This window comes from Trachemys scripta, chromosome 4 (genome assembly GCF_013100865.1).
Source record: "Trachemys scripta elegans isolate TJP31775 chromosome 4, CAS_Tse_1.0, whole genome shotgun sequence".
In the NCBI taxonomy this organism is placed as follows: Eukaryota; Metazoa; Chordata; order Testudines; family Emydidae; genus Trachemys; species Trachemys scripta.
This window is the reverse complement of record NC_048301.1, coordinates 59,994,858-60,020,457: the sequence shown is the minus strand read 5'-3', so window position 1 is coordinate 60,020,457 and position 25,600 is coordinate 59,994,858. Positions and strand designations below refer to the sequence as shown.

Here is a 25,600-nt window from a genome sequence, read left to right as displayed (position 1 = left end):
TTCCCATGACAACGCGCACACCCCTGCTGCGCAGAGCCTGCCGGGAGCGGTGATTTGCCGGTTGGCCAGAGAGAGCCCTTCCAGGTGGTCTGTGGGCCGCGCGAGGCATTGTGGTAGTTGTAGTTCCGCTTCCCCGAAGGGCTCTAAGAACCAGAGGTCAGTCGGAGGCTGGAGAGACTACATGTCCCAGCAGCCAGTGGTGCGGGGCCGAGGGGGCGGGGATAACCAGGCCCAGCGGCGCAGGGGGAACTGGGCGGCCAGAGGCCCTGGGCTGTGGGGGTGTAGCGGAGATGGCGGTCGATAAGGAGCTGTTGCAGCTGGACCTCTACGCCCTGCTGGGGGTCGGGGAGAAGGCTTCGGACAAGGAGGTCAGGGCCTGACCGGGGGGGGGGGTCATAGGGCGCCGGGCTCCCCCGCCCAGCTGGGGGACGCTCCCTGCAGCGTGTAGCGGCCCCGGGGTCTGACACCACGGTGATGGTGGCTGTGTGCTGCCAGCCCTGGGCGCTCTCCCGGCCCCCAGTATGTGAAAGCATGTGTGGGGCTGCTCCTGGGGGACAGCGGTAGAAAAGTGGCAACCTCTGCTCATTGCCACCATAAACACTCACCAGAGATGTTAGTCACATGTTGTGTGTGGGAAGCTAAACCCTAGAGCACCTTAACGGCTTAAATAACATGGTTAGGAAACAAATTTTTCTCTGCTTCTGCTGATGTTGAAGAAGTCACAGTATGGGACCGGGGAAGGTGTTTTGAGATGAGATCTTGAGGCAGAGAGGTACCGTGGTGTGCTATATGGCAACAGCTACTGATGAGAAAGCTCTTGTGGTGACAAGATGATAGGAAGGGCAAAGAGAAGGCAGGTGTGATGCATGTAACTTGTTTCAAAAACCTTATTAAAACATCTAGCTTGTCATAATTCTCTTTACAATGTCCACTAAAATCTCATGGATGTTTGTAAGCTTCTGTTCACGATACCTGCTGTTACTCATCATGGGCCACTGGCTTTTCATGGGTCTGTTCCAATCACAGCTGTATCTGGATAGCACTCATTCAGCAAAGCCACAGCACTTGGTTCTAATGTCATGACACTCATCCCAGTGTTCCAAGATAGATGCCATTTTCTCCCTCTCACAAGATGTCAGTGGGCTGACTTAGTTACTGGATCACATCCTTAACATTTGTTTCAACAGTCTATGACTAAAATGTTCTAAAACAAAGATTAAGAATAGAGAAAGAAATAGGATTAAAACAAAAGAAACCTACTGTATCGTGTCAGACTCACAAAAGTTAAACTCAGTAGATACATTTGGGCCCAATTTGGCATTCCACATAAAGCTTCTCAGTTCAGAGAAGGAACAAGGACTGCTTTCTGGTACCTTTGCTTTCTGGTACTGTCTGGGGCCCTGCCCGGCCCCTGGCGTAGATTAGAGCTGCCTTAAATCTTTGCTGATGATTGTGTAACTTCTTTATTTCCCGGTTTAGCCCAGTATTCCTTGTTGTGTCCTCACTGCTCAATGAAAATAACAGGAACCTGTCATATGACATTTATTTACCTATTTGTAGGCAGTTGTTACGCCTTTCTTTGCTCCTTTCTCTAGAGTGAACATTATTCTGTTATATTCCAAATTTTTTATAATCTTCAGTATTCACCTGTGAACTCTTCATTTGCCTCTCTTGAAACATGGTGCCACACGATGATTGCATTTCCCCCGATGAACCCTAGTTAGTACCGTGGTTTATTATTTATGCAGAAAGGGGCCCAAATTTGCTAGGTACTTTACAGATAGACTAAAACAGATCCCTGTCCTGAAGAACTTGCAGTCTAAATGGACAACACACACACAGGGAATGGGGGAAGGAAACCTTGAATTTTTTGGGGGGTGGGGTGAGGAAAGGGTGAGAGAAAAGAATATACAGACTAGGCCTGGTGTGGAGCTCTAATTTGGAACACTATGTAATGCATTGATTCCTTGAGTTTTAAAGTTACATTTTTAAGAATTGTTTATGGGGTAGTTAGCAGATTGTTAATTATGTGGAGTAATCTTGCTTGTTTTGCATGGGATACTACTATTAATACCTAGTATGGCAATTGTTTTATTATACTGTTGCATTGTGATTCTTAGTCATGTTGCTGGTATTTGATAGGACAACAATATTTGCTAGTTCACTGATCACCATCTCTACTATAGTCACTGTACTATATTTTCTGGCTTCTTGTCTTAAATATGTGGGGTGAAATCCTGGCCCCATTGAAGTTAATGGCAGAATTCCCATTGACTTCAGTGGAGCTGGGATTCACCCATTATATTTATTTTCAGTGCTTTAAATGGATACTGTCAACTTGAAATCTAGTCTGTTTAAAAAAAGAGTTAAAAGTAGTTTCTGGTACTAAATCTGCATGAGTCTCCTTAAACCTCTGTGGTTTTGCAGTTACATTTCCCCTTTTTTCCCCCCCTGCCCTGTTTTTTCCCCTTTATTGTTTTACAGACCCACACAAACAATGGGGGAAACTGACAGTTTATAGAAGAGGAACAATGAAATCGACTAAATACCAAGTGTTGTCAATTGAACAAAATTAAATTTGACAAGAAATAACATTTTTCCTCTAATTTTCAGTTACACTAACATCAGTAGGTAAAGTTTTAGATAAAGTATGATGTTTAAGTTGAAAGGGTCCTTTTAATTAGATAGGAGCAACATTTAGCACCAAGATAAGGAGGCAGAGCTCCATTTTCTTCAGTGGAGTTGCACCCAACTTCTCCAGGGCTGACTATGGTCACGAATTTCAATTTTATTGAAAGGAAGGCTATGAACACCTTCTAAATAGTTTTTAATTATATTTATTTAACTTAATGGTGAGGTCCTGTTTTTATATCATGTGATTTCCTTGTGCAGTCAGTAGATTATTTATGAGGAATGTGTAAAGGAAACTTAATGGATATCATTGATGCTTTCATATTTATTAAGTGGAGGAGGTAAAATCTTTAAGAAAGAAATCTATTAAGATGTTCCTAGAAATAATATTCTGCAAAGGTTTGTGGAATGCTCTGCTTTATTTTTTTTCATATATGCTTATCTTATCTAACCTATATCATTAACAGCTCAGGAATTCCACAGGGAATTCATTCCCAATCTATTATTTGAAACTGCTCAGGTCATCACAAATGTATTTGTGATTTCTCCCAAATTCACTATAATTCTCAGTTCCCTGCAATGGGGAAACAGAGATCTTAAGGATTTGTGTGAAGGGCAGATGTTAATACCCTGAAAACTTCCATCATATTCTTTTGATGGAAGCTGTTTTCTGAGACTCTGGGCTTGCCATTGGATCCATACAGGTAGCATTATTGGATCATCTGTACTATCATGCAGGCACAAGAGACAACCTGCGTGGATCAAGGCTTATATTTATCAATTTGGCATAAACTAACCATTTGACTTTCCAGTTTTGTATTACCAGTTGAAAATGTGATAGTATTGAAGGTGCAACACAGAAATGTGGCAAATCTGCAGGTGACAGAAGCCACCTGGAGAGCAATGTCTTTATGTAAAGTATTTGAAGCATCCCAGAGAACTGGGCAATCTTTGTACAGTGGAGCCAGCCAGGCATCACCATAAACTGTGACCGAGGGGGGAATTATTTTTCCCGGATCAGTTGTTCGGAAGCCCTAACTGATGTCATCACATTGGAGAGTTCCTCTGGCAGTTATCTGTGTTGTGGATGATGTGTGCCTTGAGAAGACTTCACTTTATTTTTAGTGGAGTCTCATTTACGGAGATACATGATTTAGGTTTGTTATGTTTTAGCTCTGGTTGCCTTTACTGTTACTTATATATGTCCACCAGGTGGTGTCTGAAAACCACAGGTTCCCTCCTGCCAATTTATAAAGTGATTCCTTGGCAGTTGGATGGAAGTCACTCTTCTTGATTTTATATTTGCACATGGAGATTTCCTATGATAGAGAGAACTCAAATGTTAAAATCCTATTCAGTGGCTTGTAAAATTTTTGTTGACTTCTCTTTGAAGGGTAAGAAATACTGTATGTACATGATCTCTGTAGCAGCATATCCATAGCTGAAAAAAACAAACCCTAAAACTAACATGGATATCTGAGACTGTTACTACAATTGTATGGTCTTTGGTCAAAATTTCCTCTCCCTGCCAATACCACTTGTGCAGTGTGCTATACAACCTCCATTCCAAGTAATTACATCTGCAGAGAACACCCCTTCCACTTCTGACTTGCTGAAGATTGTGCCCCCTTATATTAAAGTTGGCCTTGGCTGTAGTGATCTACTCATTTGTGACTTTAAGAGTTTATTACTGCAGCATGCTGTATCTAGGAGTGAAACCTCTGGCTTTAAAAAAAAGTCAAATTAGTGAATGTGGTTGCTGATCTACTTGGCTGGAATGTTTTCTTGTTGCAGTGCAATTTGATTATAAGGCGCGACCACTGTAGAAAAGTTGGGAGTTGAGCTTTAAACAGCCTCCTGCAGTTACAGTAGGATAGTTTAATTTATCTAGACAGCTGCCAGTGGTGCCATCAGTGTCCTAGTCTTTCTTTATTTGCTAGGTTGCCTTTGGCACTTCCAGTCTTGCCAGTGTGTACTGGTGCCTAACCTTAAGTCATATTTTACACACACTCTCCTTAAATATTCAGTCGTACATTTCTTGTGTTTCCTATGTGATGTTTTTGTCCTGAAGGCCTCTCATTGTGTCTGGAGAGCTGCACTCATTGGTGAATCTCTGTTCTGATTCTTACAGGTTAAGAAAGCATACAGGCAGAAGGCCCTTACTTGCCATCCGGATAAGAACCCAGACAATCCCAGAGCAGGTAAGATCAGTCTGTGTAGAAACAAACACGTTTTCCCTGTCAGTTCCAGCTACATGGACACCTGGGAGTGGCTATGTTTGTCTACTGTTGCACAGTTCTGTTTTTGCAAGTCATTATGGAAGTGCCTGTGTTACGCAGTGTGTGCACATATCTCTGTCTGAGGTCTTATCTACACAGTGAGCTAATGAGCACTTACAGGGGGTGTGATTTCTAAAGTGCATTAACACATGCATTAATTGGTCCATGTAGACCCTGCTGGTATGCATGAAAGGTTCCCTAGCGTGTGTTAAGGTGGTAGTAAAAAACACTTTAGTATGCACCTGCAGGCACGTTAGTGCTCTTTAGAAATCACATCTCCGTAAGCACACATTACTACACCTTGTAGACAAGCCCTGAGACACATTCATCACTACTAGGTAACTGAGTTATAAGGCTAAATGCACAGATACTGGATTATGGGACAGATTCACCTAGGCACAAATTGCAGTTGGGTGCTTAACTCCTATTTCTGCCTTTGAAAATCTTCCCCTTAATGGTAACTCTCAGAGTAAATCCTCCTCCTTTGGCCATTATATCCCACTGGCTGCCAGATCACACTTCTAATCTACAGTTCTAAGAGTCTCTAGCCTTTAATATAAAACTTGTATATCATTATTTATATATTGGTAGTGCCCATTGTGAGAAAATAATATCTCTGCTATAGGCAAGTCTCCATACACTGTGAAGTGAAATGGACCTAAATTATGGACAAGGTCCTTCAATTCTGCAGCTGGTTAATGTACATGTTAATTAATTAAATATGAAAATGAATAATACCGTCAATATGGTGGAGCCACTGATGTTCATTTTGATATTCAGTTCAGTTTATTGTATGGTGTCCTCATGTTTGTCAGTTTGATATGCCATAGATTTGTATACTGATCAGATATAAATGCACTGTAGCAGCTTTCAGAGGGAAGCTGGTCCTTATGGCACTTCAGGAGGCATGGAAGACAGTTGGGGATTGTGGGATAAGCATGTGAGGTGAATCCTAAAATGATTAGCAGTGAAACAGTTAACGTTATTGACATTTCAATTGTCATCTGAAGGTTTCAGAATTAATAGCCCACTGAGATGAAAGGGAGAGTTCATGCTTAGCCTGAAAAAACAGTTCTGTTATCTGCAGGCTCAGGAACGCTTTACTGCATTGGTTACATTTGATTCACATTTTCAAGATTTCCTTCAGAACCCGAAGGTCCAGAAACCATTTTTTTTTTCTGTTTAAATGAAAGCTTAGATAATATAGCATAGTTTTGTGAGTGACTTCCAGAGCCGTGGGCTATAGGCTGGCTTACAAATATTGTAGAAATGTTATTCTTCTCTCTAGAATTCTATAAGTATCTTCCATAAGGGAATTACTTCCTCTGATATGTATCCAGAGACTCTGTGAGCGGCTTGCTTGGTTTTTTGTGTTTTATCCCTCTTTCCTTTCTAATCCCCAGAGGAACTCTTCCACCAGCTGTCTCAGGCCTTAGCAGTGCTAACAGATGCAGCGGCAAGGGTAAGGAGAACCATCCCCTGGACATGGTGGCAGTGTGTGTTACCTGTATCTGCCAATACACTTATATAAGTGGAGAAGGAAGTCTGCTAAAGTAGTGAAAGCTGCCTTCCTTTCTTTCCCATTCCCCACCCTCCACTCCCATTGAGCCTGGGGGCATCAATATGGTTACATTTTATGGATCTTTTCTGTAAGGGATTTACATGTTCTAATGTGTATCTCTAGGCTTAGTGAACTCAGATGGAGATAGGCACTGTATAAGAACCTAGAAAGATATTCTCGGTCCCACCTGATAGCCATTCCCACAGTGTGAGTTAGAGACCTTGGCTGAGACTGTGTTTACCAGCATATTGAATTGGGACATGTTCCAAGTTTAAAAAAAAAAAAAAAGTTAGGGCCTGGTTTGGAGAGAGACTGAGTAATGCAACTCCTCTTGAGCACCAACAATACGCTCTGAAATCAGATCAGGCCTGTAAAAAATAAATAAGCATGTGGACCCCTTCATTTTATGTGATGTCATGTTTAAAAAAACAGTAAGTATCTTGTTCAATTTACAAAGACAAGAATGTCTGACAGAAGTAAGATCAAGTTGCTTTTATTCTGAGTAATATTTACTAATACAAAGTAAAACTTTCAATACATGTGAGATCTCTTGTTCAGAGTTTGGGCCACAGGTAGCGTATCTGAAATGGGTGGGGGAGATAAACTTATAAACAGGGACCACAATTAATGCAACTGATGTCTGTTCTTTTGTTAAAACAACTCCACAGGCTACCAACTGAAGCCCTGTAAATAATCCAGAAATGTAAAGTGAGAATTAAAACAAAAAGTTGACCACAAGCCAATAACTGTGTCTAGTTAAGATAACCAGAAAAGGCGTATCAAAATACCAGAAGATAAGGTTTTAAAACAATAAATAAATCTCTATGAAAGGCTGGCCAAAATTTTAATTTATTCTCCCTCGAATGGTGGTATTCTTGATTCCAAGAACTTATCTTCCATTTTTAAAGTGTGTGTGTGGAAGTAAGAGCGAGAGGAATTCCACGTAGAAAACCCAAATATTCATGAAGTAAAACACCACCAGCTTTTCCGCCAGTATTTAAAATAAAGATAATACCGTACTTACACACATACCTAACTCTGTGCACTGTGAATGGTCCCACTGCTCTCAATGCGTCAAGTTAAGCATGTACATAAATCTGTGCAGGATCAGGGCCTTGCCTATCACACAGCAGTGTTGTGAAGATCAATGGGCCAGATACTCAACTGGTGTAAAGCAGCATAGCTCCATTGGCCTCAGTGAAACTGTGCTAGTTTACACCAGCTGAGGATCTGGCCCGAAAGCGCTATAGAAATGCTGAATTACTATTATTTATTACAATGAGTATAGAATTCTGCACGACTAGGAAGACATCATCTGATCAATTAAAGTCAAGCTACACATTCTGCATATAAAGAGTTTCCTAGAAAATATTTTTTTATTTTAAACTTCACTTTAAGGCAAACCTGATCTCTCTCACCAACGGATTATTATTCTGCACCATTCAGAAAATGACCTTCCTCACCAGTTGTATCAGTGGCCACTCCTGGCTGGCCCATGAATCCAAAACACACTTCCTGCCACTGAAGATGGGTCAAACTTTGTCTCAAAAACCCTTTGCAGTAGCTCCTGGACTGCATGCCTCCAGACCCTTCCGTGCTGCATCTTGAGGCTCTTGTGTTGTCATAATTTCAAAATGGTTTGTAACATCTTGTGTTTTTATGAATGCCACCAGCAATGGCTAGAAAACTCTTCACCTCCAGTTTCAATATGTATCGATAATTAATCTCTACTCTGTTCATAAACCCCTTATTTTCCCTCTTTATTTTGTATTGGTTCATATTCTGTTGTTTCTTTCATAGGCGGCATATGACAAAGTGAGAAAAGCCAAGAAGCAGGCAGCAGAAAGGACTCAAAAACTTGATGAGAGAAGAAAGAAAGTAAAGCTTGGTATGGCAATCAAGATCATTCCCTTTTGCCCTGGGGAAAACATTTGAGGAGCTGTGGTGCTTATTTCTTTCACCTGTATAATTCTCTGAGTTAAACTTCTGTCCATCCATAATGGCTGAACTTTCTTACATCATTCTTTATGAAACAGTGGTTGTGTGACCACCCCCCCCCCCCAATGCTGTCAGCAGAGGCTGATCCTGCTGAGGAAAGTATTACAGCTGGCTCAGCGCTCCACCCAAATATAAGGGAGGCAGGAGAGGCCATCAGGCAGAGAACTGAGGGAAGGAACCCTAGGAGCAGCCAGGTCTGGGGAAGGGATCTCTAGTTTATGGTGTCATGCAGCCTGGCTTTGTAGACAGTAATGGCAATAACTGGGGTTTTGGGTTTTTGCAGACCTTGAAGCCCGGGAACGAGAAGCCCAAGCTCATGTGAGCGAAGAGGAAGAGATCCGAATAACCAGGACACTAGAACAAGAGGTAATAAAGATTTGCATGTCATGTTATTTTCAGGCAGGAAAGTGGTTGAAAACCTTTTAACATGTAGCCATGGTGGTGAGCTGAGGCCCAACAAATTCCTGTGAACTATAGCAGTTCATCAGCCTTTTGGAATAAATGGTTCCTGTGGAATAATCCCAGCCTCATGGTTCGGTCACTACCAAATTCATGGTCCATTTTGGTCAATTTCACAGCCAGAGGATTTTAAAATTGGTCAATTTCATGATTTCAAATGTTTATATCTGAAATTTCATGAGGTTGTAACCCTGGGGGGTCCTGACCCAAAAGGGAATCCTGGGGGAAGCTGGGCTCTGAAGACAGCAGCCACAGAGCTTCCTGCAGCCGGAGGAGGCTCTTGGAGGTGAGTCTGATCTCCCTTTGCTGCTGGGATCACCCCAGCCAGGAGCTCCTAGCTGCTAGTCCTGGCCAGCTAGCGGGGAACAAGACTTGTTCTTCCCCTGCACGGCCCCTCTAGAGGGGAGATCAGACCCACCTCCGAGTACCTCTCCTGGCTGCAGGAAACTCTGCAGTTGGGCAGCAGTCCCGGAGCTTCCTGCAGCTGGAGGAGGTTCCCAAAGGTGGTGGGTCCAATCTCTCCAGTGCTGCTGGGAGCGTCCCAGCCAGGGGCTCTTAGCTGCTAGTCCCAGCCAATCCCCAGGGCTCCAGCCAATTTGCCCTCCACCCCTGGAAAAATGGGCATCCTGAGCCTTGGCAGAAGCTGCAGGGGTGGATGCCATGATCCATGGCAGGACTCGCGGGGGGCAGACTCCCCAAGTCCAGCTCCAGGGCTGCTGTACCACCCTCACTTCTGCACTGCCTCTGGAGGTGGGTCTGATCTCGCCACTGAGAGCAGCCATACAGGGGAAGGATGAGTCCTGTCCCTCTCCAGCCCAGCCGGGGCTAGGAGCTCCGGGCTGGGGCACTCCCAACAGCACAGGAGAGATTGGATTTCACAGGAAGGGCTTATTTCGTGATCCGTGCCACGTTTTTCGTGGCCGTGAAATTTGTAGAGCCCTACTCATGTGGTGTTTTGATTTTGGGGGAAGGAGATGGCAGAGAGTTCTTTTTAAACTTTCCTCCTTTCTTTCTATCCCTTTCCATCTTCTACTTAATGGTGAGAGGGTTAAATGGATGCAAATATGATGGGATTGCTGTTGATTACATACCAATTAGCAGACTTTCTTGGTAACATAATTCTGGTATTTGTTCTCTCCTGCCTCCATTGTAGATAATACGCCTGCGGGAAGAGGGGTCCCGGCAGCTAGAAGAGCAGCAGAAACTCATGCAGGACCAGATCCGACTTGAGAGAGAGCAACGAGTCCAAGGTAAGGGCAGATGAGATTGGAGCCTTCATCCAAACTACAAGTTTACAGAGTCCCAAATCTTTCATGAGCTAACTTACATGGGTACCACACTGAATAGGGAGATGGCCAGTGTGACAGGTTCCTCCCCGGGGTGCCACTTGGAACTGGGGTACCACTGAGTCCTCTGACCCACCAGCCAGGGCTTCCTCTCACACTGTGCTGCTGTGACAAGTTGCAAAGTCCTCCAAGCTTGCACTTTCACCAGCATTCACACAGGTAGGGACATACCCAGCTGCAGTCACATGCAGGCTATCTAAGCACCACCCTCCCAGCCTAGGACCTAATTTCCTCTAAGCTGCACGGCCGCCCAGCAGGCTATCAATCCTCCCTCTGCCTTGGAGTCCCTGGCCAGCTGCTCCTGGGAGCCTCCTGCTTGCTGTGCAGAGCCGAGGGGGGTAGGGAGGGCGCTGATGTCAGGGTGTCCCTCTCTCCCCACCCCATACTCCATCTTCACAGACCAAGTGGGGGGACATGACAGGGCTCAGGATGGAGGGAGCTTGCTGGCAGTTGTTGCTGTGTCTGAACAAGCAGGCTTCAGACTGCTGAGTGCCGACCTACTTAAAAGGGCAGTGTACTTAAAGGGGCCACTGCTTGTCTCTGTCTCTCACTCTCACACAGACACGCAGTCTCTCTGTCTCTCTGTCTGTCTGTCTGTCTCTCTCTCTCTCTGAGAGGCACATGCATGCACACACACAAACTCTCTCTCTCTCTCCCCTGACACACACACACACACACACTCTCTCTCTCTGACACACTCACCTCCCAACACATACTTTTGTTGTTGTTACTTGACACTTCTTTTGAAGTGTGTTGTTTTAGTTTTTTGACTGGTCTACACATTTCTTAATTTTTATTTCTTCTCTCTTACGGTTAAATTTAATTCTTTGAATAGTGAGTTCTAAAATGCCTAACCTCTCCTGGCTGGAGTAATTATCCCTATGGTAACTTTTTAAAAATACATATTATATCTAGGTTTTTTGTTTCTACTGGTGGTGCACATCCGCACATTACCTCACTATGGTGCATATAACAAAATTCATTCCGCACATGGATGGCAAAAATTAGAGAGAACACTGCCTAGGACCCCAGAGCAGTACCGTCCTGCCCTGGTCAAATCTGGCCATTATATGAGTTTAACACCCAGTCCGCCTCTCCCTCAATGTGAAGAGGACCATGCACACTTGTGGTAACCAAGCTGAGATTTTCCCCAGACACCTTAGTCAAATGCACACTGGTTTGGATTAAAACATAAAATAAGTTTAACTACAAAAGGATAGATGTTCAGTGATTGTAAGTGATATCAAACAGATCACCTAGGAAATAAACAAAACCACAAACTGAGTTTAACATACTAGATAGGTAGGATATGAATTAGCAAATTCTCACCCTGAGTGATCAACAGGTTGGCAGATTCTTAAGGCACAAGGTGCCTTGGCTTTGCAGCTTGGGTTTCCCAGGTTTTCATACACAGGCTAGAAATCCCTCTAGCCTGGGACCATCACTTCCCCCCATTCAATCTTTATTCCTTAGGTGTTTCCAGGGATGGTGTTGTAGGGAGAGTGAGGTCCCCCCATAATGTCATTTTCCCACTTTTATATCTTCTTCCCACTTGCTGGAAAGCTCTTGTGCTGTGACCTGGGTTAAACTGTTCCTACTGTGTAGTGCTATCTCTGAGATGTTTCTGTTGTACACAGTTCCTGAGGTAATCCTTGCGCTTCTGTGCATTGCCTCAATAAACCATTAACATTGTTTGACCTTTTTACTGTTGTATCTGAAAGGCTGCTTGTGGGTGCTTTCAACCTCACAACATGCTTCAGTAACACATGAATAGCCTAACTTCACATACGACGGTAGCGCATACAATCCAACGAGATATTACTGTCTAGCAGATCAAGACTTTTAGAATGATACCTCACAAGGCATATTTTGTACAAAAGATATCCTAATACATGACAGTGGTGAATATTGGGGTGCCAGGGTGTCACAGTCAGTATGTCTGTACTCCCTCATCTTGGCCTCTTCCTAAACACCCATATCCGTGGCTTGCTGCTGGAGGCAGGCAGTACATATATTCCTGCTGAAATGCTTCCCACAGGAAGGAGGGTGGTGAATCAATGCATTGGATGATGGAAACAAGATCATTCAAACCTCTCCTGCACTCATCCCACTCCTTCCCTTTTCTGGGAATATGGATAATCTCCTTCTGAAGCTTAGAGCCTGGACATCCCCAAAGGGACTCTCCACAGTAAAGCTAGAAGGATATGAATGACTGTCACAGTCAGATGTGTTCAGTTTATGCTTGCTGGCCCCACATGATTTAAATACTGATAGAGAGCAATTCTGGCTTTCCCGAGGGTCACTAATTCTGCATTTCCTCCCCAATGCCCCACTGAAAGTGATTTGGTATCTATCACTTACGAAGGCTCAACATGTGGAAGTCCTGTCTCTGCATAGTCTGGAGCTCTGTGACACACAACTCCTAAACTCCTTTCCCTCCTCCTGTGTTGCTATCTGAGAAAAGAAAGTTAACATATTTAAGGTTGTCAGCCCCTAAATTCTCACGGCACCTCAGGTTCTATAGCCAGTTCCCCTCAGACACTTGTAACTGAGCTTTGTCCCAGACTCTTTCACTTGCACTCCCAACCTTCCACCCCACACACATCTCTGCATGCAGATTCTTCCCTTGGTTCTTTAATACTCTGTTACCTACCTGGACTCAAAATATATTCCCATTCTTGAGCTAATACTGCTCTGCTTCTGGAAAAAAGTTAAAGCATTCCTTGTTTAAAATTGCTCTGTCCCTTGCTTCATATCTCTTCCACTCTGGCAGAGGCAACAGTGGCTAAATCAATATCTCTTCTTAACTTCTTAAGAAAGGGCAATCTTGTGGATAAAGAATAGAACTGTAAGTCAGGAGATCTGATGTCTCATCTGGGGTCTGCCACTGACTTTAAGTGTGACCATAGGCAAGTCATTTAATCTCCTTGTACTTTGCTATTCCCATTTTACAGATGATGAATTGAGGATGTTGAGGATTAATTTAAGGAATGCTTGTGGAGCTCTATGAGATCCTTGGATAGAAGCTGCAATGGAAGGGCAAAGTATAATAATCCCTTGACAGCACAGACTGGCATACAGGATTAATTTTACCGTCTACACTAGCCTTATTTTGTTTTCCTTGACATTTCTCACTGTTGTTACCACCAGTGCAGCTCTGCTGCTAGGAGCAAGAGTGGACAGGTTTCTCACGCCACCTTCAGTTTTACTATGGTGTTGTCTCACTTTGATCAGGGCAAGCCTAGACAACAGGGAAGCAAAAACACTGGCAGCCATCGGCATCTTGTCTATGCTAAGGTGTTGAACCATAGTCAGCAACAGTGGGAAACTTTAGTGGGGAAGAAACCCAGAACGCAGAATTGCCATTGCTTTGTACCTATGCACTAACAAACTGTGGTGTTACTGTTTATCCTTGAGTTTTCCCCCTTGTGCTTTCACTTTCTCTTCTTTCTCCTCCTAGGCAAACAAGATGGGAATGGAGTAGAAGGCAAAGGAACTCCCAAACTCAAAGTAAGACATCCCTAAAAATCAGACTCTGTGAGAAGACTGGCTTCCTTTCAGCACTGGTAACTGGTTGGCACTCACTTCCAGAAGGCGCATCTCTCCTTGCACCCAGACTCAGAGCACGTCCAGTCTAGGAGAAAGCTGAAACTCCTCTGTCCATCACGCTCAATGCTTATTGAAGCTCTCCACCCCCGCCTTAAAGTACCCCTTCCCCTCTTTTTAATCCCCTGTAGTCTGATCTCAAAACCAGTTGCCCTAATCTTGGAATTCAGATGTGTGTGCCTAAAACACTGGGAACATCTGGTTATTACCTTGATACATTAATTTATTTACTTTCAGGTGCTTTACAATGTTTTTTTCATTCCACTGAGGACTGTTTATCCCTGTGCCTCTGTATAACTTGTTCTCGTTAGTCTGTCTGCCCATGGTGGTATTAAAATCACTGTCTTGGCAGTGTTGCAGATGTAACTGTAAATGTCAGACTTGTGTTATTTTGTAGCTGGCAAGAGCCATCTTCAGCACAGCTATGTGAGTTGAAGTGGACAAAACTAACTTGCAGCTTTTTTTTTTTTTCTAGCTAAGATGGAAATGCAAGAAGGATGATGAAACAAAAGGGGGATACTCAAAAGAAGTTCTCCTGCAAATCCTGCAGAAGGTCCTGTTCTGAGATGCTCTTTCCTACCACTTGATATCCCCCAACCTTGATGCTGTAAGAAAGGGCGGAGAATTGTGGTGGAGCTACATATAAACCAAAGTGGCTCTTATTCTTCATTGTATAGCTTTCTCACTCCCTCATGCCAATTTTAAAGGTGGCCATCATGGATTCATCAACCATGAACTGTCCCATTCCCTACAATGACTCTTGTTGGAAGTAGAGTAGCTGTGAACTCTTCCCTCAGAATAGAAGCTCATTTAATAACCCCTATAAAGCTTAGGCAGGCTGTGTGCGTTATGATGGACTTTCCCCTTCACTTAAAGAGTTAAATACTACCTGCTGTTGGGATGGTATGCTGGACTAGATGGACCTGTGATCTGATTTATTATGGCATATATTTTCCCCTGAGTCTTCATGGGAGAGGCAGTTTTGTAAGTAGCTGTTGGTTCTCAGGCAGACAGTGTTCCTATAGTGCTGGGAGCAGGGACAGTAACTATTAGCTACTGCAGAGCTGACACTCCTATATTATTCCTTGGAGTGACTCTTGATGAGAGAGGAGCAGCTGTGATCTCATCCTGCCCCCTTTCCCCTCACAGCTAGAGCTCCGCCACCATTCTGTGCCGGCACTGGATCAGCTGTCGCTTTCTCCCATGGTCAACATTTCCATGTTTCACTGGGATATATTTTGCTTCTTGTCTGGCTCTATATTTGACTTGTCTCTTCTCATTGATTCTGACAGTATGGTGAAGTGCTGAACTTGGTGATCTCAAGTAAGAAGACTGGGAGTGCAGTGGTGGAGTTTGCTACAGTTAAAGCTGCTGTAAGTTTAGCAGAAGACCTCAGGTTTACTTTGTTGGGAAGTCTGGAGGTGGACGAGGGAATGTTGACTGATGTTGCAGAGGAAGACTGCAACCGACTGGTAATGAATGATACTGGTGATGGTGAGGATGGTGACACTTGTGTATTTACTTGTAATCAAGGCAGTGAAGAGAAATGTAACCGGAGTCTGGTCTGTATGGGAACAGAATTCTAGGGCCAGATCCTCAGCTAACGTAAATTGCCATAGCTCCATTAACTTTAACTGAGCTCGGACACGTTAACGCAAATTGAGGATCTTGCTCCTACTCTTTTACTCCTTATACCAAACCAAGTTATTCATGCTCCTTATAGCAAATGCACTGAGAGGGATAAGTCCTTTCTTTGTTTGATACCAGTGTGGGCTTCATAAAACGGTATTCTTCACCTGCAATGGCTGGAAGTGAATCCTGAAGTTTTGTGCCCTATTTGGCCTGGATTTTGGATTAAGAGTGGGAAATCTTACATGCCAGTTTAAAGAGTGAGCTGGGGGGAGAGGAGGGGTTTGAAATGAAGATGATGATGGGAGAATGTTCTCATTGATAGGAGATGGCAGTGAAGAATGAAGTTGGTTTGATAAATAATCCTCTAAAGATCTCCTGGTTAGAAGGCCAGCCACAGAACAATCCCAGCACGAAGTTCCCTGATAGCACTAGCCAGACTAGAGCTGCTCAGGTAAGGAGAACACAGGCCCTTTGTTATTAAAAATCACTTGTATAGCAACCCAAACTGATACTCTGCCTAATACACATGGTAAGATATGTTCCTTCCCAGGAGAGTTTACTGAGAGGCTCCTCGCTAGACGCCTGCCTTCCTGTTCAGCCTTTGATATTTTACACTGATCCAGTGGCCTTTTCAGAAGCAGCTCTACCATCCGGAAAAGCAAAATGAGACACAGGCTACTTGGATCATTTAATCCTCCTCTCAGTCTTTCTCCTTCAACTGAGAAACAGAGAAATTCTCTGCTCAGCTCTAAGGCTCTGTAAACTCCTCCCATGGATTTATTCTAATTGATATTAATATACATTTTCCCTGATGCTGGAGATCCTTTGGTGGATTGCTGGTGACAGGGTGTGAACTGGAATTCCTTCAAAGCTCGCTTAAGGGGAAGTTGGGTCAATCAGGGGAAATGCTTGGGTTGTGTGCTGGTGAAACTATGAGCAAGAGCAGATATATATTAAGTATGAGGAAGGGAAAGGAGAGCAGCACCTCCATGTCTGATACTGATAAACAGGGTTCAAAGTAGGGGTGATGCCTTTCCCTACTACTCCTTTGGAAGTAGTCTCCCCTCCTCCCCCCCCCCCCATATTGTTAATGCAAATCAGTTGCTTAGCAGGCACATTGGAGAACTGTCATAATACAGCAAAATGTCTGGTATAAAATGAGACACACAGAAGATCATCGTTAAATCTTAGCTACATCCTGGTTTCTTCACCAAATAATCCCCCAGGCTTGTTGTCACACTCTGATAGCAACATTCCAAACTTGATACAATAGGAAGACTTGACTCTGTCACCGATTTGTTGTGTGACCTCGATGAGTCGCTTAACCTCTCTGAGTTATATTTCTGCCTCTGAAAAATAGGGATTATATCCACCTTTGTGAAGCACTCTGAGATCTTAAGATGAACAGTGCTATATGAGGGCGAAGTACTCTGCTCTTTCAATTCACAGCATAGTCCTTAAACTTCCCGGACCCACCTCCTCACTCAAAGCCAAACCTTGAAGAGCAGTCATTGCCAAAAGAATGATCCTGCCTCACGCTCTGCGTGAGCTCTCAATCCTGTTTCAGTGGGTGTTTAGAAACTAGGTGTTGTGCATATGGAATAGCTGGATATTTTTAGCTGCTTCAAAGGCTGTGTGATGTTCCTACTTTTATTTTCCTGACTCTTCACTCAGTGGCATGTTCCAAGAGGAATTGCTTGGCCACCATCCCAGGTTTTGGGGCTGGGTGTTTCCATTCAGTGCACACACCTGTGAAGAGTGGCTCTCCAATCTGACTGCAGGCTCAAATGATTATGGTTACAAACCCTTTCACCCTGGAAGCAGCAGGGAGCAGAGCTCACTGGATCTACACATGCAGTATAGAGCTGACTTGAGTTCCACAGACACTGCAGAGTCTTTAGGGTGGTCAGGGGATGGACAAATCCGAATTCAGCCTAGTGAACTTCAGTGTCCCTTTTTAAGGGCAGAAGAGGAGCCCATTCAGACCTAGAGCCCTGTATTTTTCGCAAATGTGAAATAACCAGGAAAAAAACAAACAAAACCCCACAAAATAAAAACCTTACAACGCAGCAGTGGCTCCTGTCCCACAGGGCCAGGCCCATCTCCCCACTCCAGGCATTGCAACACAGTGCATGGAGTTGCAGTGCTGCTCTGGTTTGGCCCAGCCACCCCTCCATCATGATGGGGGGGCCAGATCAAATATGAGTGAGTGGCATTGTAACCTGGGCCAAACCTGAGTGACACTGCAATGCCATGCACCAGGTTGCAACACCCAGGACAGGGAGGTGGGCCCAGCCACATTGGACAGGAACTGCTGCTGCATAGAGTGCATAAGGTGGGTTATGCAACTCCCCCCACCCCTGGGGCATGACCCGACGTCCCCCAGGTCTTCTGATCACCTCAGGGCTCCAGACCCAACCCCTGGGGGCAGTACCTGACACCCCCACCCTGGGGCCTCCAAACCCACCCCCCAAGGTCAAGACCCAACCTCTCCCCAGGGTCTCTCACCCCTGGGCCTCCAAAGCTGCCCCACAGGGGTAGGACCCAATCACTCCCCAGGGCCTCTGATTCCCTAGGCTAGGAACTGACCCACCCACTTCCAGGGCCTCCCACGACACAATGAAATAAAATGAAATTCCCCCAAAATAAAGGAAAATGATAAAAAAAACTAAAAAGCATTTCCCTGGGCTCTGTGCATACCTAAGGGGTCACTAATGCAATTGGAACTTGGTGATGGATTTGTGCAGTTTGCGTGTGAGAGCCCTGGCTTGTGTCTGGGTTTGTCTTGGCTCGTTTCCATGGTAAAAGATTGTTAGCTTCTGCCTGCTATGAGTCATTAGTGTGGCTGAGCAGAGAGGGATGGCAGGCCAAAGCAGTCAATGGTATTCCTGCTGGACGGAGGTGGGAGAGTCATTGCTATTGAACAGAGGCCCTCTGATCTGGTGGGGCTGCCAGTCACGTGTTAGAATGGTGAGGATTTATGACCTACAACTGAAAGGAACATCATCAGCTGGAAAGTTACACTTCTGCCTGACAGTAGTAATTACCACGGCTGTTACAAGTAACATCTACCATTCTGATGATAGTAACCTCCCAAGCCTCCTGTTCCCCAGGCTCAGAATTGTGGGGTTCTCTTTTATTCTTATCTTTCCTTCTCCCCTGTTACCCAGGATTTCCCCAAATCCTGCTGCTACTTTCCATACATGTCCAAAATTCATCCCTGCTGCCAAAATATGAATCCCTGCTCTCGTAACTTCGTATCTTGGCTGCATTTCACTGTGCCATCAACTCTCCTCTCCAGTCCATCCAAAATGCGCTGCTAAGAGACTTTCCCTTTCCACTATTCTGACCACCTCTGTCTCATGCATTAGTAGTATCCTCTCTAGCTTCCCTTCTATATCAAGTTCAAGGTTCTTACTTTTAAGCTATCCTTCAGCTCAGCCCTCATCCCACCCTTTGGTCTGCACTCATTTCTCTTCTGCTCCCTTTGGATACCTCATGCTTTTTTTCATGCCATCCCACATGCCTAGATTAGCCTCCCACTTCATGTAAATTGAGCTCCCTCCCTGCTCTACTTCTGCAAATTGCTACAGAGCCACAATGTTCTGACTACAGTGCACTAATTATTGTACCTGCTTTTTTTCCTGTAGACTATAATTAGAGCCCTACCAAATTCACAGTCCATTTTGGTCAATTTCACAGTCATAGGATTTTTAAAAATTGTAAATTTCATGATTTCAGCTATTTAAATTTCATGGTGGTGTAAATGTTGGGGTCCTGACCCAAAAAAGAGTTGTGGAGGGGTCACAAGGGTTATTGTGTGTCTGGGGGTGGGGTTGTGGTACTGGTACCCTTACTTCTGTGCTGCTGCTGGTAGCAGCGCTGCCTTCAGAGCTGGGCAGCTGGAGAGTGGCAGCGGCGGCTGCTGGCCGGGAGCCCAGCTCTGAAGGCAGAGCCACTGCCAGCACCAGCACAGAATAAGGATGGCATGGTATGGTATTGCCACCCTTACTTCTGCGCTGCTGCCTGCAGAGCTGGGCCCTCAGTCAGAAGCCACCACTCTCTGGCTGCTCAGTTCTGAAGGCAGCAGCGCAGAAGTAAGGGTGGCATGGTTTGGTATTGCCACCCTTACTTCTGTGCTGCTGCTGGCAGGGTGCTGCCTTCAGAGCTGGGTGCCTGGCTAACAGCCACCAGTCTCCAGCCACCCAGCTCCGAAAGCAGCACAGAAGTAAGGGTGGCAATACTGCAACCCCCTTAAAATAACCTTGTGACACCCCCCCCCCCACACACACACACACACACACCTCTCTTTTGGGTCAGGACTCCCAATTTGAGAAACACTGGTCTCCCCCATGAAATCTGTATAGTATAGGGTAAAAGCACACAAAGACCAAATTTCACAGGGGCAGACCAGATTTCACGGTCCGTGACGTGTTTTTCATGGCTGTGAATTTCGTAGGGCCCTAACTATAGCCTCCTAGGGGCAGCAAGCTTTTGTCTGACATACTGCAGCTGTTGTACAGTGTTGAGTACACCAGCACCATGCAAATTATTCACAACACTCTCTTATCAGTACTAGTAAAGTCTTCTCTGGGAGCTTCTTACCAGCACTGCCCCTTTAGTGTTAGTCAGGGATCCAGCAACGTTGTCCTACAGTTGCTGAAAGCAGCTCTCTCTCTGGCACTGTCCTGGGCATTTCTAAGCTACTTTAAGATTGCAGTAAGACTTAATATTGCTTTCTTTGTCTGATGTGAAGCTAGTGGGATAGGAGCCATCTGCACCTTCTTTGACATGGTTCACCCAAATGCTAAATGCACCAGATGCCTCTGGTTAGCAACCCCTAGAGAAAAAATGACACCATTTTCTAACCCAGAACTAGTAATTGCTAAGAATTGCTGCCACAGTACTAGTGCAGAATCACTTTAGTAAAGCCAGCGACTGACCCCAAGTGTTCTTAGCCTTAACGTTAGTGGTGGTAGTGCCCAGTAAGATGATCAGTATCTGCTTGTGGAAGCGTGTCCCAGCGGCTGCAGTTCTAGCCTTTCCCACTAGGAGGAGCAGAAGGGATTGGAGCCAAACAGTAACCTCACTGCCCACAACACCATTGTTATAAAAAGATGAGGGACCAAGGAGGACAGGACCCCAGTGAATGTTTACCTTACAAATCAAGGGAGCTGTGATCTTGGCATCTTTATTGTTGTGGCTTGGTACAAGTGAAATGAAGCAAGGACAGACTTGTAATGACAGATACATTTATTCTCACCTATATTTATTTACAGCAGATTATTCAGAGCATGCTGTAAGAAGCAAATATCTACAGAAGCTGTTCCACTTGCTAATAGGCTAGAGAATTCGCTGTTGCTATATTGTGAGCCTTTTCAGCTGCTTACCTTTTTCCAGTTAGAAGGTAGATGGGAATGCCCATCTAAAAGAGTTAGGGGGAAAGAAACCCACTGGAAAAGGAACATCCTGAATCATCATATCCATTGTCTCTGCTCCACCTGGCTTGGAGATATTGGAGCTGCCATCTCATCCAAACTGTCCAGTTACCCAGGAATCCTGTTTCTGTGCCCCCCTTTTTCCACAAGCCTTTTATAGTCACAGCGGTGTTTCAAAAATAACAGGTCTCTGTTACCAAACGTGGCCTTTTTTTTCATCAGGATGAGGTACAGTGTCAGCAATGGAGAGGAATTCCCTGTCCAGTGTAGAGAATGGAAATGCATCAGACTAGATTCCAGCATGTGCCTCTCTCACATACTGGTGTACTGACAGCTCAATAGGAAGGGAGCCTGGACAAGAACAGCTTATGGTGGGCAAGGCAGGACGATGAGACAGGCACTCCAGGGTAGGGACACGCCAGTGTTTCCTCTTCTCCTTTGAGGGCTAAGGAAACTACTAATGCTGATAATTAACTTAATAACTTAAATGATAAACACTTTCAAGCTGCGTAATCTCTTGGATTCTGTTTCCTGAGAGTCTGCAGAACATCCTCAAGGAGTGATAGCCCCAAGTCCACTTTGAAGGAAAGGAAGGGATCAGAGCCTGTTTCAGAGGTCCCACAGTCTGTAGCCTGGACCGTGTGGGAGTTAGTCCCGTGTGTTTGTGTCGCCTTATGGTACTGAGGGGTGACACTGGAAAAGGAGATGGCTGTAGAGTGAGACTCTGTGTGGTCAATTATGTTGGGGCAGCTGGAACTGTCCAGATACAGCCGGGGTGGCTTAGGAGGTGCCTGTGCCTGAGCTAGATTTTGCTCACTCTTACATAACTGGTACTCGGATTTATCCTTCAGGTCTCTTAGTGGTTCCCTCTTGTACTGTCCATTGTTCTCAAGTGTCTGGCTGTTCTGATTCAAAATAATGACTTGATTACCCAGCTTTTTATGCCTCCTGAACGAAAGACGCTTGAAGAACGTTGTGGATTTAATGGATCCTCTCCGCCAAGTATCCATGCTAGGCAGCACAAGGAAGGGAGCTGTTCACTGCACTGTGTAGGAGGCCACTGGACTCCAGTCTCGAGTTCAACAAAGAGCCACAGCTCCTGTAAGGGAGAAAACAGGCTGGTATCATAGAAAGTGCAAACTCATTCCTACCACCTCCCTGAGTTAATGGAGCTACCAGATCTTTCACCCATTTTGTACAGGAGGGAATCTCCCTCTTCAGTATAGAAAAGATTGAGGTAGCTGCCTGTTTATGCTGCAGAAAGGAATTGGTGAACAGCAGCAATGGCATGTAGACACAATGAGAACAGATTAACCCAGCATCTAGAACAGAAGAGCATGTCGGTACCATGGTAACCAGGCACCTTCATGGTGAAGGGCACAGCACAAAAGCCTCACTGAGTAGGTAGAATGGGAGCCATTATCTCTGTCAAACTGAGGCACACAAAAGAAATACAGTCCTAGAGGAATTTTAAATGAGGCAAGTAGTAGAGACTGTATAGGAAATGAGCAAACATTAGGAAAACTGATTTTAGAATAAAGACTTACTCTGTGGTGGAGCAGCAGCCCAGTTCTGCAGGCAGAGGGGAGACAGCAGAATTCAGTAATGAGAACCACGACCACCACCGTAGACAATGTACTTGTGTGTCGCGATCAGCAGCTCAAGCAAGATTCTGCTGGTTTGGAATCAGCCGGTAAATCCTATAGTGCCTCTTTCTCTTCTGCTCTCTTCCACCTCTCGTCATCTGTCTCTTATCACTGCTTCCCAGGCTCTGATTCCTTGTGCATATGTGTTTGTTTTGCCAAGCCCTTGCTGAGTCAGCCACGTCAGAAACTGGGTTTTGCACTATTGGTAATTGCCAAGATTTCAGGAAGTAGGTGTGTGGAGAGTAGCGAAGCATCAGCCCACGCTCTGCCTGAGGAGAAGGCAAGATTCCTGAGGGGCACTTAAACTGATTTCAGGAGATTCATCAACATGACCTCTTGTTTTGTGACACAGGTAGGGAAAAATTGGATTCTCCCTGGAGAGTTCTAACTACAGTGATTTCTGACTGGCTCACTGTATTGGTGAGATCCACAGATGGAAGGAGGGGGCGGTTCTTTTCTCCTTTAGATTTTAAAGCTTGAAGTGTCAGGTGGTGATGCATACATTCTGCTGTTGGTGACTCACGTGCAAGAGCCTCGTGCTGGCTAATTAACCAACCCACGCAGATGGCAGTGGGAATCTGTTCATTGGGTAGGAGCTCCAGGTTAGCAATGAAGGGTCCTATTTCATCTGTGAAGACTGAGATTTGATTTGGACGAGTGCTGACCTTCTCTGATATTACCTGTATCCATGCTGGTGTCTCATGGTATCAAAAGCTTGTTAATATAGATGCTAAAATATCAGTTACCGCATAAGATTCTTCCATCTTCCCACTTTGAGAGTTCAGTTAATCATGTGCTTCTGTATCCCTCTCAGATCTATTCCATCTCTCCACTAGAGGAAGCTCTTTCCTGGGGTATGATGGAGAATTCACACCTGCCCCCACTTTCCTGCAGGAACCCCCTTTTGCTCTAAGAGATGGCTTTTCTTGCTCTTTCATATTCACAGAGATCTGTTTCAATCAGCATGGAACATGACTAGTTCCCAGAAATGTGGAACACTTTTATTGATTTTCAGTGTTATTTTGTTAAGATGGCTTTTTTTTTACCAAGAAAACAAGACAAATGTCTAAAAGTATTGCTATACTTTGGGGAAATCTTGAAGTTATGGGACCATGTACTATAACTGCCACTTTTCAAATACCATTGCCACAAAAAGCAGCTGAGCTCTGACAAGGTAGCTGTTTTCTGCTACTTGCCTCATTGGCAAGGCAGCATAGCTACATTGGCTCCTTGGTGCTAACACTAATTTGTATTACCATAGTGCCTACGAGCTGACCACGTTGTGCTAGGGTACTGCACAAACACAGAACAGAAAGACAGTCCCTGCCATAGAGCGCTTACAATCTAAGTATAAAACAAGAGACAACAGGTGGATACAGACAGACAGTACAAGGAAACAATGAGACAATATGGGTCAGCATGGAAAGCAGTGGTCTCAGTATGACCTAACCATTGATTTGGTCGGTAAAGCAAATGGTTCCTAAACAGGTGGGAGCAGATCTGAGTCAGAAGGTGCTATTTTTGTACAATCACTTGAGTACACTTTAGAGAGGTTTAATTTTACAGCAAGTGTAGTTTTGTACCTGACAATATATACATCTGACTGTTTACTGTTGCAGTGTTTTAATTACACGGTACAACTGATATCAGATATAACAGTACTGAGTGAGTTTATTGCTTATGTAGTTTGCGTATATTGTTACGCTATTTGAAACATCAGTAGTTTTTCATTCTTGAGGGAAGGCTGTTTTAGAAAGAAAGCAAGGGAGGGTCATCTTTAATTATTGCAGATCACTCTTGTGATGTTGATTTGAGAAGGAACATTAAATCAACTTTAATGGTAAAAATTTGAATGAAGAACAGAAAACAACAAATACCAGAAAACACCAGTAATTTAAATCAGTTATTGCTGAATTATTTTTCTCTAGCCTCATTAAAACACTGGAGTTTCCAGAACTGAATGCTCAGAACAACTTTTATTTTGTGCATTTGACAATACGTTGTGGATGGTCACTTTCCCCTGTTGTTCGTATGGATTGTACACACAGAGAGAGGAACACACAAAAAGGGATTGTAAAATCACAGAAACTGGCACAAGGGGACTGAGGGGCCAGTGCAAACACTGACTAGATTAAGTTGACAGGGCCTCTGTAATAACGTAGGATAATCTGCCAGTGTCAGAACAAAGTTATATTTACTCAAGCAAAGCACATTGTTTAATTCTACTGTTTGCTTATGGAAATGAGTTTTAGTGGAAATGGAGTTTTAGTGTATTTGCGAATTCCCTTCTTAGCTGTAGCAGGATTAGGGGTAGTGCAAGCTTCGAGGGGCGACCCCACCAACCCTTCACATAGCCTTTTGGGACCAGTTGGAGGAGCTAGAGGGTAAGTCAGTCTTCTGATCCCATTCTGTCTCTGTCGAGACAGCCAATGAGGGTGTTCATTCTGATATAGACACTTGTCTATTGGCTACTTTATGTAGGCCAAACAGCCATCACATAGTAACAAATGTCATTGCTAACCTGACCAGCTGGGTATCTCTAACCTGCCGACATGCCAGGTGCAGCACCCATCCTTACTGCCACTATGGTGTGTTTGTACAGTTCATAACAAGTGGAGATTTCTGGGAGTTTGGAAACTGTGGTGTAGGCTGTTCTTTACAAGTCCAGTTCTGTCATTTGTTCCCTAGGATTCTGTGGTCTCGGAGCGGGATTATGAAAGCTTGGTTATGATGCGGATGCGCCAAGCAGCTGAGCGACAGCAGCTGATCGAGCAGCTCAAACGGGAAGACGAGGAAGAGTCACATACATAGCATGATGGAATACACATTCTCTCCCCTATCTTTCAGCTAAAAACTTGTTTTCTTAAATTAAGTCAATAAACCTCCTTTTTTTAAAAACCTTGCGGGAACATTTTCTTGGAAAGTGGACAGAGCTAACACTCAGCATCCACGCAGTCCTTTGATGGAAGGGAGAGATGGCTGTCACCTAATCTAGACTTTAAAA

General features: G+C 44.5%; 2 protein-coding genes across 2 annotated transcripts; one reads left to right on the top strand and one right to left on the bottom strand.

Moving 5' to 3' along the window:
- The first annotated feature begins 220 nt into the window (after positions 1–220).
- On the top strand, positions 221–25,489 carry DNAJC17 (DnaJ heat shock protein family (Hsp40) member C17). The gene is made up of 11 exons (XM_034769080.1): positions 221–368; positions 4,763–4,832; positions 6,314–6,372; positions 8,272–8,359; positions 8,753–8,835; positions 10,082–10,178; positions 13,735–13,784; positions 14,356–14,433; positions 15,173–15,253; positions 15,835–15,963; positions 25,285–25,489. The coding sequence occupies exons 1-11, from the start codon at positions 291–293 to the stop codon at positions 25,405–25,407; spliced, it is 936 nt and encodes a 311-aa protein (XP_034624971.1). The 5' UTR covers positions 221–290; the 3' UTR covers positions 25,408–25,489.
- C4H15orf62 (chromosome 4 C15orf62 homolog) lies at positions 20,722–23,519 on the bottom strand. The gene is made up of 2 exons (XM_034769081.1): positions 22,498–23,519; positions 20,722–22,049 (listed from the first exon to the last, which is right to left on the bottom strand). Exon 2 carries the CDS (start codon positions 21,958–21,960, stop codon positions 21,451–21,453), a length of 510 nt encoding a protein of 169 aa, XP_034624972.1. The 5' UTR covers positions 21,961–22,049; positions 22,498–23,519; the 3' UTR covers positions 20,722–21,450.
- Positions 25,490–25,600: the final 111 nt, after the last annotated feature.

Coding starts and splice junctions, on each gene's coding strand:
- C4H15orf62 (XM_034769081.1), bottom strand. CDS start 21,960: ATGGATACTTGGCGGAGAGGATCCATTAAATCCACAACGTTCTTCAAG.
- DNAJC17 (XM_034769080.1), top strand. CDS start 291: ATGGCGGTCGATAAGGAGCTGTTGCAGCTGGACCTCTACGCCCTGCTG. Junction 8,836..10,081: donor CCAGGACACTAGAACAAGAG/GTAATAAAGATT, acceptor CCTCCATTGTAG/ATAATACGCCTGCGGGAAGA. Junction 13,785..14,355: donor AAGGAACTCCCAAACTCAAA/GTAAGACATCCC, acceptor TTTTTTTTCTAG/CTAAGATGGAAATGCAAGAA.